This window comes from Delphinapterus leucas, chromosome 12 (assembly GCF_059928025.1).
Source record: "Delphinapterus leucas isolate spDelLeu-1000000601 "Yukka" chromosome 12, BTC_Dleu_Yukka2, whole genome shotgun sequence".
Taxonomy (NCBI): Eukaryota; Metazoa; Chordata; class Mammalia; order Artiodactyla; family Monodontidae; genus Delphinapterus; species Delphinapterus leucas.
In genome coordinates, this window is record NC_143140.1 from 88,717,464 (window position 1) to 88,730,483 (window position 13,020).

Genomic DNA, 13,020 nt, shown 5'->3' on the forward strand with positions numbered 1-13,020 from the left:
ACATTCAGAAGAGAGCTTCTTCCAACTTGCAACACTCCCTCTTCACTCGACCCACCTGGCTGCATCTTAAACCACACACTCTGCCTTCCCTCCTGTTCCCATGAATAAATTATGCTCCCAGCTTCTCAGTTTCTTTTGCTTCCTTCTCTTCATTCCCCTAAGCTCTAAACTTTGAAACGCTCCAAGGCTCAGTCCTTGGACCTCTTCTCCTTTTTAATGACCCATATTTCATAGGTTATCTCATCTAGCCTCATGATTTTACGTTTCACCTCGTTTTTGTGCGTGTGTGTCTGTGCATGATGATCTTTATTTATCTGTAACGTTTTTATTGGAGTATAGTTGCTTTACAATGTTGTGTTAGTTTCTGCTGTACAGCAAAGTGAATCACCTATACGTATATGTATATCCCCTCTTTTTTGGATTTCCTTCCCATTTAGGTCACCACAGAGCATCGAGGTCCCTGTGCTATACAGTAGGTTCTCATTAGTCATCTATTTTATACATAGTAGTGTATATATGTCAATCCCAATCTCCCAGTTCATCCCACCCCCCTCCCCCCTTGGTACCCATACGTTTGTTCTCTACATGTGTCTCTATTTCTCCTTTGCAAATAAGGTCACCTGTACCATTTTTCTAGATTCCACATATAAGCGGTATCATACGATATTTGTTTTTCTCTTTCTGACTTACTTCACTCTGTAAGACTGTCTCTAGGTCCATGCACATCTCTGCAAATGGCACCGTTTCGTTCCTTTTTATGGCTGACTAACATTTCACCTGTTTGCACGCAGCCTACATCTGCTCCCACACCCCAGCTCCCGACATGCTTTGAGACAGCTCCGTCTGGCTGTTGCATGAGCTTCCCAAGCTCCGTATGGCCCCTCCCAAACTGCTCTCCCTGCACATTATCCATTCAGCAAGTGGCTACAAACTCTTCTCTCTTCCTTCGATAACTCATATCTCACCTGTTAGCAATTCAAATTGCGTCCAGAATCCAACCATGTCTCACTGTCTCCAAAACCACACTCTGGCCTGTGCCGTGGTCCGTGCTTTACTTTTCTCTGTGGCGCTTATTACGATCTGACATCTATCTGTTTGTTGCTGTTGTTATTAGTTATTGGTTATTGACTGCCTCCCCACTGGAATATAAACTCCAAGAGGTTGATGCTTTGTTCCATTCACGGCTGTAGCCCAGTGCCTGAAACGGTGCCTGGCCTGAAGTTGGCACTGAAAAATATTTGGTGGATGAACTTGGGGAATATGGCTATCTTACCTACAAACTTCAAATAAAGTCTGGTCTGTACAGCTGCTCTTTGTTCAGCCATGCCATGGAATTGTGAATTCCGGTCCTTGTGTTTGGCTCCTAAGGGTACTGGGGTCTATATCTTATCTAATTATGAAACAAAAGGAGAATCTGCTCCAGTAAAAATAATTTCCAGGATGTCATCAGAACAGCTGAGGGAAGGGTTAGTGGGGAGAGGGGTCTCAGGACCGTGAAGCCAGGGACCTCTGTGGGCTCCTGGATCAAACACCGGAGAGGAAACTAGCCTTTTCCCCAGCCCACCTGCTCACACAATATCGCGTCTGTATGCTGTTCTGCCTCAGGTGAGCTCGTTCAGAAAAGGCATCTATCTACAAATTAACTTTCTAGAGGTTAATTATTTTGCACATATAGGACCCTGTTTTGGAAGGACCAAAAGCAAAGAACAATGTTTTACCACCACCAAAAAAAAAAAAAAGCCAAAGACATCATGAGTTGGAACAAAGGAGATGACCTCTGTGGGCACCTCCCTTTTCCATTCCCCAGTGGTGGAAGTGGCTTATGTATATTTGTTATATAACAGGAAGGGGGTGGGAGCCGTGCATATATTTATTTAGCAATTCCTAAAGTGTGAGGGAAAGTGGCTGATAATCTTTGCTTTGCAGTCTCAAATATTTAGCATTTTTATTGGTTTTGGGTTAGCGCCTTGTTTAGTATCTGTCAATAGTGTTTTGCCGCATGGTCTGGCCTATGGAGCACGAGGATATGAACACGCCTTGTTGAAACGCAGCATCTGTTCCCCAGGGATGGTTTGCAGGGCATACCTGGTCTGAGTAGGTGCACGGCTTCGTCCCAGATACTGAAACCACATAAAACACATACCTTCTAATTGTTCACACTTTTTGAAAGCATTGGTACCCTCTCAATCACCCATCACTTACGGTACTTTATGCTTTAAAAAGCAACAACAACAGCATTGCCCAAAGATGTATTTTGTCATTGCATTTTAATGTGATGAACCTGGTCTCTCAGGCCAGGAAATGAAGGCACAGAAGATGAGATGGTTTTCAAAACACCGTTCAGAAAGCTCGGGCCAGACCAGATACGGACACCAGGAATTTGATCCTCTTGCTTTGGCGGATCCCCTTTGGTGCTGAACCGCAAGCAAGTAGTAATACAGAAACAAAAGCTATTGGGGGGATCAAAAAAGATTATTAACTCAGTTCCCTCTCAGTAAAATGTGTAATTTTATCTTCGTCGGAAAGAGAATTGTACAGTCTAGTGAACACTTTTTGTATAACTTGAAGGTAATAATCCGTAGCTGAAGTCTCCCTTTTACTGCAATTCGTCAACCTTGATTTTTTCTTAAACTTATTTACAGAAAAATACCTGAAGAGCCCAGGCTGAGGTCCCCTCATGGATGAGGCAAACAGGACATCATTTGTTGCTGAGGAGTCCTCGAACGCCTCAACCAGAGGGAACACCTCAGTAGCAGAGCCGCGTCGGGAAATTCCCATCGTGCACTGGGTGATCATGAGCATTTCCCCACTGGGCTTTGTTGAGAATGGAATTCTCCTCTGGTTCCTCTGCTTCCGGATGAGAAGAAACCCCTTCACCGTCTACATCACCCACTTGTCTATTGCGGACATCTCGTTACTCTTTTGCATTTTTATTCTGTCTGTCGACTATGCTTTAGATTACGAGCTCTCTTCCGGCTATTACTACACAATCGTCACATTGTCGGTGACCTTTCTCTTTGGCTACAACACGGGTCTGTATCTGCTGACAGCCATCAGTGTGGAGAGGTGCCTGTCCGTCCTGTACCCCATCTGGTACCGCTGCCATCGCCCCAAGCACCAGTCAGCATTCGTCTGTGCCCTCCTGTGGGCACTTTCCTGCTTAGTGACCACCATGGAATACGTCATGTGCATTGACAGTGAAGGACAGACTCAATCCCGAAGTGACTGCAGGGCGGTGATCGTCTTCATAGTCGTTCTGAGCTTCCTGGTCTTCACTCCACTCATGGTGGTGTCCAGCACCATCTTGGTAGTGAAGATTCGGAAGAATACGTGGGCATCCCACTCCTCGAAGCTGTACCTTGTCATCACGGTCTCCATCATCATATTCTCCATCCTCGCCATGCCCATGAGGCTCCTCTACCTGCTCTATTATGAGTATTGGTCGACGTTCAGGAAGTTGCACCACATTTCTCTTCTCTTCTCTACAATCAATAGCAGCGCCAACCCTTTTATTTACTTCTTCGTGGGCAGCAGCAGGAAGAAGCGGTTCAAGGAGTCCTTAAAAGTGGTTCTGACCAGGGCTTTCAAAGATGGGATGCAACCCAGGCGCCCGGAAGACCACACCACCACCACTGAAACTGAGACTGTCGTCTGACAGGTGGAGGAAATTGTGGACAAAAACAGTGGGACGCAGACGAGCTGTGGTTTGTACTTGGGATGCAACTGAATATCTCCTAAATACGGTATAGGACACCTTACCCCATATGCACGAGATGCTAATTAATGCTGAGACTGTACTCTTGCATTGTACCTTCTGGAAATGCCCAAATACATGTTGGAACTCTATCCTTTCTGTAGCTTTCAAAAATCTCCTTCTGTTCCTCTTCAGCTCTCCTAGCAGCACTTTCCCACAAACTATAAAAATTACTCCAGCAGGAACGTTTGCATACGTGTACAGGAAAGGGTACAAGTATTTGATGGACCTTGAAAAGGTGAAGCCATATAGCGGGAAGAACATGGGTTTTGGAGTCAGGCTGACTCTGTCCTTTGCTGCTGGTGTGACCTCAGGTTTAACCACCAGGGACCTCATTTCCTCAGTATAAAATGGTAACAGCAATAGCCCATACCTCCCGGGCTTGTGGTGAGGATGAAACGAGAACGTGAGGTATGCAAAGCATCTGGCACACCTCAGTGTTAAGAAACCTCAGTCTTTCTGATACCTTTAAGTGGAAGAAGAAACACACATTTCTGTTCTGTAAAGCACAGACACACACAAACACAGACATGCGTACACACACATACACACACGTGTATACACAACTCTATGGTGTACACACATTGTTACATGTTTTTAAATGTTGAATGTTCTTTCCGTTTGCTACACGAGAACTCTTCATGGGACAACACTTCTATAGAAAACACCTGCAGATGTTATAACCCCTCAACCGTCATGTGTTGGAGCATCATTTCCTGTTGTGAGGGAAAACATTTGGCTACCAGTAGAGGAATTTCTCACGGCTTCCCTTCCCTCTGTGGGAATGCTTGATGTAAAGAAAGTCAGTTTTGAAATCTTTTGCTGGATATAAATGTTTATGAATGAAACTTACTTCACGAGCTCATGAGGGTGATCGTGCTTTTGGAAGCTCACCACTCCCCCTGCCCCGCCCTGCCCCCATGAAGTGGGTGATGTATTTATAGCCTCAAAGTTCCCGCCTGCAGGCAGGTACGGGGTCCTGAACATATTCTTCTGTCATTCCTGGAAGGAGGCTCAGCAGCAGGGGCTGAGGAGAGTGTGGCCATATCTCGGAGGGAACCCGGACATTTCTCCCAAGACAGATCTTTGCAGGGTTTCATTGGCATCTCAGTGCCCTGCTGCTTGCCTGCCGTGACTTGTGTCTGTACTTTCAGGCACGATGTCCCAGGTTTTAGCTGGGAAACCCATCGTAGCTTATAGACTACGTTGCTATGTTTGGTTTCCTGCTGCCTCTTCGGGACGTCCCAGGAAAATGGCAATGCTTCATGTGACTCTGGGGGAGTAAAATGTTCACACCCATAAATCAGCTCAGTAATATTGATATAACTGTGGGTCTCCGAAGGTTCAGAGAAGCCGTGATGAAATGGTTCTCTGTTACCACCTGTTTCTGCTCCATCCTCTTCCTTTGCAGGAAACGGTTGCCTGTAACCACGGGGCCAGCCTCGCTGGGAGCGATGCGCAAGGCTTTCCCACCCAGCCAAACTTGGAGGCAGTAGGCTTTTCAGTGGGTGATGACATCTGATTCAGAAACAAGGCAGCTTGCTTTCAGGAGCCCAGATGGGTGTGGGGCAGTGACATTTAGGATGATCTTATTTTTGATTGAAAACAGAGCATCTTCGCTGGGAAAGAACAGAATATGGAGATCAGAGCCACTCTCCTCTGTTCACCATCGTCTGCCCTGATGCCGCGCTGCCTCTGGGTTAGTGAAAAAGGGATCAACCTCATCTCATCTCAAAGGGATCTTGGTCTCAAAGAGGAACTTAAATACTCTTAGAAATCAGGAAATTCCTACACCACTGAGACCACTTGTCTCTGGCCATGGCATCTGCCCTGCCTGTGAGCCCCCGCTGCGTCATCTCTCACCCCATCTGGGAGACCCCTGGTGGCCCTGGTCCAGTCACTCTCACCGTGTCCCCCTCATTCTCTGTCTCAGCCAGGCTGTTGAGCGGGCAGAGAACCCTCCCCATGGTGTGATTAGGGCTCCAGCCAAGGTGCGGTCCTAGCAGGCTGGCCTCTTGTCAGGGCCCCGTGAAGTCTTCCTCCATAAGCTGGGCAGCTCTTCCAAACCCCCTCGCTCTCTGAAATCTCTCTGTCTGGAACCTTTCCCCTCACTGTCACTCTCTCTTCACTACCTTCAGTCATAGGTGACTGAAAAAAAAAAGAGTCAAGCCATTGGGCAATGACTCTCAGATCCCCCTCCATCTAGAAGGACCCCAATCTTCACCATTCCTTTCCGCTTCATCTCCACTATGAAGATTTTTCTTCTTTTCCAAATTTTCCTGTCCGCGAGCCTCCCAGACAATAATTCTACGCTTATATTAGCAACGAAAGTGGTTTTCTTTTCCTTTGGCTGAACAGCGTGACATATGGGGTCTTAGCTCCCCGATCAGGGATTGAACCCATGTCCCCTGCAGTGGAAGCGTGGAGTCCCAACCACTGGACCACCAGGGAAGTCCCAAAGTGGGGTTTTATTTTTTAAGTGAAAAACCAAGTCTTTGAAGTGGTCCACAAGGTTCTCCGTGACCTGGCCCCCGTGTGACTCTCTGGGGCTCGAGTGGCTCGCTTCTCCCGCCCCTCCTACCCTCCTCGAGATCCTTTGGAAACGCCAAGTGCACTCCTACTCCTGGGCTTTCCTCTCCAATGTTCCTTCTGCCTGGGATGCTTCCCCACAGGTCTCTGCTCCCCCTCTCCCCTCAGGATCTGGTCAGATGTCACCTCAGCAGGGGGCTCTCTGCCACCGGACAACAGCCCCTGCCCCCTCTCTTCTCCTCCCCGGTTCTCCTCAGCACTCATGATCGTCACTGTGTCACACGTCGATTGGCTCGTCTGTGCCTCTAGAAGGTCAGCTCCCTTGTCTGTGCCTCTAGAAGGTCAGCTCCCTTGTCTGTGCACCCAGAGGGTTCAGCTCCCTTGTCTGTGCACGTAGAAGGTCAGCTCCCTTGTCTGTGCCTCTAGAAGGTCAGCTCCCTTGTCTGTGCCTCTAGAAGGTCAGCTCCCTTGTCTGTGCCTCTAGAAGGTCAGCTCCCTTGTCTGTGCACCTAGAAGGTCAGCTCCCTTGTCTGTGCACCTAAAAGGTCAGCTCCCTTGTCTGTGCACCTAGAGGGTTCAGCTCCCTTGTCTGTGCCTCTAGAAGGTCAGCTCCCTTGTCTGTGCCTCTAGAAGGTCAGCTCCCTTGTCTGTGCCTCTAGAAGGTCAGCTCCCTTGTCTGTGCCTCTAGAAGGTCAGCTCCCTTGTCTGTGCCTCTAGAAGGTCAGCTCCCTTGTCTGTGCCTCTAGAAGGTCAGCTCCCTTGTCTGTGCACCTAGAGGGCTCAGCTCCCTTGTCTGTGCACCCAGAGGGCTCAGCTCCCTGGAAGCACAGCTGGAATCCACTGCTCCCCTCTCTGGGCTCCTTTTCTCCCGCAAACACGCGGGCTCCATCGCTTGCATCTTCACACAAACCAATAGTTCAAACAGGGAAGCCGTTCTGCACACTCCTGCCCAGCTCCTCCGCCACCTCTCCTTCCTTTCCTTCTGGAAAGGCCCTTGCACGCTCATGCTCTGCATTTTCTCCTTACCAGCCCCCTCCACGCCCTGCAGGCTGACTCCAGACCTCCCCACCACATTGTAATTGGCCCAGCGAGGAACACGGGCGCCTTCCACGTTGCTCAGCTGATGGGTTCTCTTCCACTCATACCGTTTGTGGCATCTGACACGCTGACCATCCCCTTCCTGAGAGTCTCTCTTTTCTCGCATTCTAGTTCGCCACTCTCCCTTCCAGCTCTCATTTTAATCCAATCCTTCCTATTCTGAGTCATCTCATCTCTGTCATTGCTCTTTCTCTGCTCCTCCTTTATTTAGTTATTTTTTATTGGAGTCTAGTTGATGTGCAATGTAGTGTCAGTTTCTGCTGTACAGCAAAGTGATTCAGTTATACACACAGACGTATATGTATTCTTTTTTGTATTCCCTTCCATTATGGTTTATTATTAGGACATTGAATATAGTTCCGTGTGCTGCTCAGTAGGTCCTTGCTCTTTATCCTGCTCCTCCATTAAATGTGTCTGTGTTTCCCGGGATTCAGTACCTGGACCTCTGCCCTTCCCCCTCTGCACGATCTCCCTGGGTCCTGATCCACAGTTGCTCACATAGTCGTGACCCTCAGCTCTGCACTGACTGGCAACACTCTTTGCTGGGCTCCAGTCCTGTACATTCAGCCACCTAAGGGACACCTGAACTTGATGCCCTGCAACACCTCAAATGCAGCCTCTTCAGTCCCCACCATTCCTCCTGTACTCCTCTCTCAGGGTGACACCCTAGTCACCCTGTCTCCCAAGCGATGCTATTCCCTTTGCTGAGATGGCCCTCCCCCACCCTTTAATCTGGCAAACTCCACTTATTCATCCACATCCAGCTCCCGCGTCAGCCACGTAGCTGCGCCTGCCTGGAACCTGGCTTCCTGGGTGACCACATCACGCCTTCTCTTTCCTAGTCTTTCTTCCTGCATCTTCTCCCTGGCCTCACTCACAGAGGATGCCTTGCTTCCCTTTACCAAGAAGCTCTCCACACCTTACCAGCATCACACCTTCCGATCCAGCTGCATCTCTCTGCACACAGGTCTCTCCTCGTCTCACTCTGGGGGTGCTCACCAAGCTCCTGGCTAAGGCGAACCCGCACACCTGTGCTCTGACCCCCCTCCCTTGTTGCCTGCCCAGGGACATTTCTCCAGCAGTTCTGTCCTCATTGTCCTGTATCATCAGTTTCAGTCCAGGCGAAGAGAAGACAGATGTTCAGGAAGCAGGAAGGGGGCGAGTCGGTGCAGCATCCACCTGGACTAGCTGGTCCCCAACCACGCGTGACAGTTGTTTCTCTGCAGATAACACTCATGCACTGAGTTAGCAAGCAGAGGGCCCAGTGGTCCCCTGTCCTCTTCCCCTGCCCTGTGCCTGGTGGAGATGGACTTGGGACAGAGCTGTATGGAGAGCACCCGGCAGATGCCTCATGAGATTCCCACAATTTCACCGCTAGTGCAATAATTCCCCTGAGGTTAAATTTTGACTTTTCACTCAATCCTTTGTGAAATTACAAATCATCTGTGGAAGGGACAAAATACCAAGTCATATATAATTCTTTCTGTGCTTTTTCTCACGGAGAGGAGTATTACAAGACTAGACACCCCGGTGTTAAGGCTGCTGAATCAGGAAGTGGAGAGTTGGGGGCAGGGGTGCAGAAAGCAGGAGGAGGAGACATAACGTACCTGGTCTCCTGATAACACGTGTACAGGGAGCTTCTTTTCTTTTTATTTCACATTTGACTCCCTAGCGTTACAAAGTCGCGTTGAGAGTGAAAATCCTCAAAACAGGAAAACACTAATAACCAAACGTGTCACTTATAAAACTGGTTCCCACCAAGCCTCCCTCTCTGCGCAGAAGGCGGCTCTCTCTCCCACTGCCTCATCAACATTTTTGTGGATCAGTCTCACGACAGTTGACAGTCAATGGAAACACCACGCAAACTGACTGCAAAGTTAAATTGGCGATCCTGCAAGATACTTGGGATTCTGTGGAGCTGGTAAGAGAAGTAGGGGTAATAACACTGCAAACTATTGTCAAGAGAGCAGGGGGCAGAGTTAGACATGATACAGTTGAATCAGAGGGAAATAAATAAGGATAGTGATGAGAGGAGAGCTTCCCAAAAGAAGGGTTTTAATGTGAAACATTTAAGGAAGGGTCTTGGGAAACCTGATGAAGCCCTCAGGTATTTTTGCAAAAATTAGCCATTTCTCAACACTCAGCAAAAGTAACCATGAAGTAAAGGACATCATATCATGGTATCGCGTCATTAGCACTTTTTTGCAGCTGACAACAAGAAGATATGGTCATTTCTCAAGGTTCTGTGGGATCGTTGAGCTCAGCTGGGTGCTTCTCATTTGGGGTCTCTTGTAGCTGCTGTCAGATGTTGGCTGAGGCCACAGGCATCTGAAGGCTGGACTGGGAAGGAATCCAAGATGGCGCAACACTCACATGGTTGATGGCGGGCTGCTGTGGGCTCAGCTGCTCAGGCCACACGTGGCCTCTTGACGTGGCTAGAGTTTCTTACAACATGGCAACTGTGTTCTGAGGGGAAAAGCTCCTGAGAATGAGCTTTTCCAAAAGGCCCCAAATCAACATGTGGTTGACATGACAGATATTCCCCCTGTTTTATTGAGATATAATTGACCTAAGACATTGTATTAGTTTTATGTACAACATTACAGTAAGTTTTGATAAAAAACAAAATAAAAATTGTTTTCATAATTTTAATTTTACTTTTCAAAATAATGTACTCGGCTTTTTCTTTTCTTCGGGATTTACTGTGAGGTTTTGGTCTTCATTTTAGCAAGTTTCCTTTTTAAGAAACTTTTTAAAAAACGTTCTTAAAACTAGTCATTCTTGGATAAGGAGATCCTCTTCACTAATTATTATTTTAAAATGTGTACATATGCATGTAACACAAAGGTTTAAATTGTCAAAGCAGATTCAGTGTGAATTATAGATCTCACCCAACAGAAAACTAATGGTTCAAGTAATACAGGCAAGGGCAGGCACCAATGAAACATTCTGTCCTGGAGGAGCCCAGAACTGAGATGCAGTTCTCCAAACGTCCCCTTTTCCTACACCAGAACATGTCTTAGTTTCCAACTGACTGACGAGTTTCGAGTGATGAAGACAGACGTATGGTTCTCGAAGGAAGACATTTAGGTTTGGGGCCCCTCTGCTTTATACTCTGTTACTTACACAGATGGAAGATATGTATGTGACCACTTCCCCTTCTCTGCCCCATAAACCTGTATATTCCAAATTTTTAAAAAAAATTTTATTTTATATTGGAGTATAGGTGAATAATAATATTGTGTTAGTTTCAGGTGTACAGCAAAGTGATTCTTATTATATATATACATGTATCTATTCTTTTTCAAATTCTTTTCCCATTTAGGTTATTACAGAATATCAAGCAGAGTTCCCTGTGCTCTACAGTAGGTCCTTACTGGTCTATACATTCCAAATTTATTCACAATAATCAATCTTGACAGATCAGGTATATCCTGCTGAAAATAGGACCATTTCCCTGAGGACAACATGTTTACAAGGCAGTCTAACTGAGGTTAGATTCTCTTCAAGGAGCCCCAGTTGAGGTCATTCGTTCCCCCAGGGCACTCCCTGTAGGGAAGAGAGTTCCAGGCAAACACTGCCTTTCTAATCTCTTAGCCAACACCAGACTAAATGCTTGAGGCAGAGACCTTGTCTTACAAGTAGGGGAGCGGCGAGAGGACACTGCACTTGTGGTGAGGAGACGAGGACTAAAGCCTGGCTCTCTGTTTCCTAACTGTGCAAGAGTCAACACATTAACCTGTCTGACTCCATTATCTATACTCAATGACTTAGTTGGAATTCCCCCCAAAGCAGAGCCTGAGGCAAGGATTTTGTGCCTATAATCTAAATATGTAGAAGCTCATCCCAGGGAGTACCAGAGGGAGTGAGGAATTCAGACGGAAGCAAGGAGGTCAAAATAGGGTGACTCAGTGAGTACAGGGGCCCAGGACAGTGGGGACCCTCTGAGGGACCACGGGTAACTCACCTCAGAACTGCCCTCCTTGGGGGTGAAGGTGGTGCCGAGCCACCACCTCCTGCTCCTCATAGGCGAGGGTCACTTTCAGAGTGATAACATCCAGCTCTTCTGGGCCTGCCCTGTGCCAGGTGTAGTGTGGCCTGAGGTGAGCACACTGCCTGTAGGTGACCTCAGGTGGCCCTGTAGCTGCCTGATAGCATCTGCTCTAATGGGATAAAAATAACCTGCCTCACAAAGTAAGTGAGATAATGTGTGTGAAACTCTGTGTAAACTGGGGAGCAGCCACCAAAAGTTAGCTGTTCCTTGAAGACATCACGCTAAGTGATGGACCAATCACAGAAGCACAAATACCATACAATCCCACATATGAGAGGTGCCCAGAGGAATCAAATTCCCAGAGACAGAAAGTGGAGGGGTGGGTGCCAGGGGCTGGGGAAGGGGGACAGGGAGCTATTGCTTAGTGAGGACAGAGCTTTAGTCTCTGGGAAGATGAAAAAGTTCTGGTGACAGTGGGGATGGGTGCACGACAATGTGAATATATTTCATGCCACTAAAATGTACACTTAAAAATCGTTAACGCGGGGGCTTCCCTGGTGGCCCAGTGGTTGAGAGTCTGCCTGCCGATGCAGGGGACACGGGTTCGTGCCCCGGTCCGGGAAGATCCCACATGCCACGGAGAGACTGGGCCCGTGAGCCATGGCTGCTGAGCCTGTGCATCCAGAGCCTGTGCTCTGCAACGGGAGAGGCCACAACAGTGAGAGGCCCGCATACCACAAAAAAAAAAAAAAAAAAAAAAAAAATCGTTAACGCGGTAAATTTCACGTGATGTATATTTTAGCGAAATAAAAACAATCCATGCTCACACTTTCGAGGCAATAGGTGTGATTTCTCAGCTCGCTCGATGGTATCTGGCCCTGTGATGAGAACCAAGCCCATGGTGCTGATGACAAAGAATGAAGACAGATTTCCTCTGTTACCCCGGGGGGCGTGGCCCTGGCACTGCCTCCAGGGACAGCTCAGAGACAGGAGGCTAATTAACAGTACAGCTCAGAATCAGTTTTTTTTTTTTTTTTTGCGGTACATGGGCCTCTCACTGTTGTGGCCTCTCCCGTTGCAGAGCACAGGCTCCGGACGCGCAGGCTCAGCGGCCATGGCTCACGGGCCCAGCCGCTCCCGCAGCATGTGGGATCTTCCCGGACCAGGGCACGAACCCGTGTCCCCTGCATCTGCAGGCGGAGTCTCAACCACTGCGCCACCAGGGAAGCCCAGACATCATGTAATTATATGTGTCATAAAAATTCTTTTTTCCTTCAACCATTAAAAAATGTCAAAAATTACTCTTAGTTTGTAGGAAAGCAAGTGGTGGGCAGCTCTGGTGTCAGCTGTGCTTTGCCACCCTGGCCTAGGTATTTTGGGAATCTCTCTTCTGGAATGGCCTTCAGTGTGGCAGCAGCACATCCATTTGGACTCCTGACCTCGCTGGTGGCAAATCTTCATTGCTTCCTGGAGACTGGACTTTGCAAAAGGACCAGCAGACATCCTGACCCAAACCTGGTGGATGAGACTGGTGTAAAGCTGAGAAATTTCATTTTTGGAAAGTCATAAGGTGATACTAGAAAACGAAGGAGAGATTTTCTGTGGTAGAAATATTCTTGGTTGTAAATAGAATTCCAATGCTGCT

General features: G+C 47.8%; 1 protein-coding gene across 1 annotated transcript; it reads left to right on the forward strand.

The window, feature by feature from the left end:
* Positions 1 to 2,293: 2,293 nt before the first annotated feature.
* MAS1 (MAS1 proto-oncogene, G protein-coupled receptor) lies at positions 2,294 to 3,655 on the forward strand. The gene has a single exon (XM_022562977.2). It carries the CDS (start codon positions 2,678 to 2,680, stop codon positions 3,653 to 3,655), a length of 978 nt encoding a protein of 325 aa, XP_022418685.1. The 5' UTR covers positions 2,294 to 2,677.
* Positions 3,656 to 13,020: the final 9,365 nt, after the last annotated feature.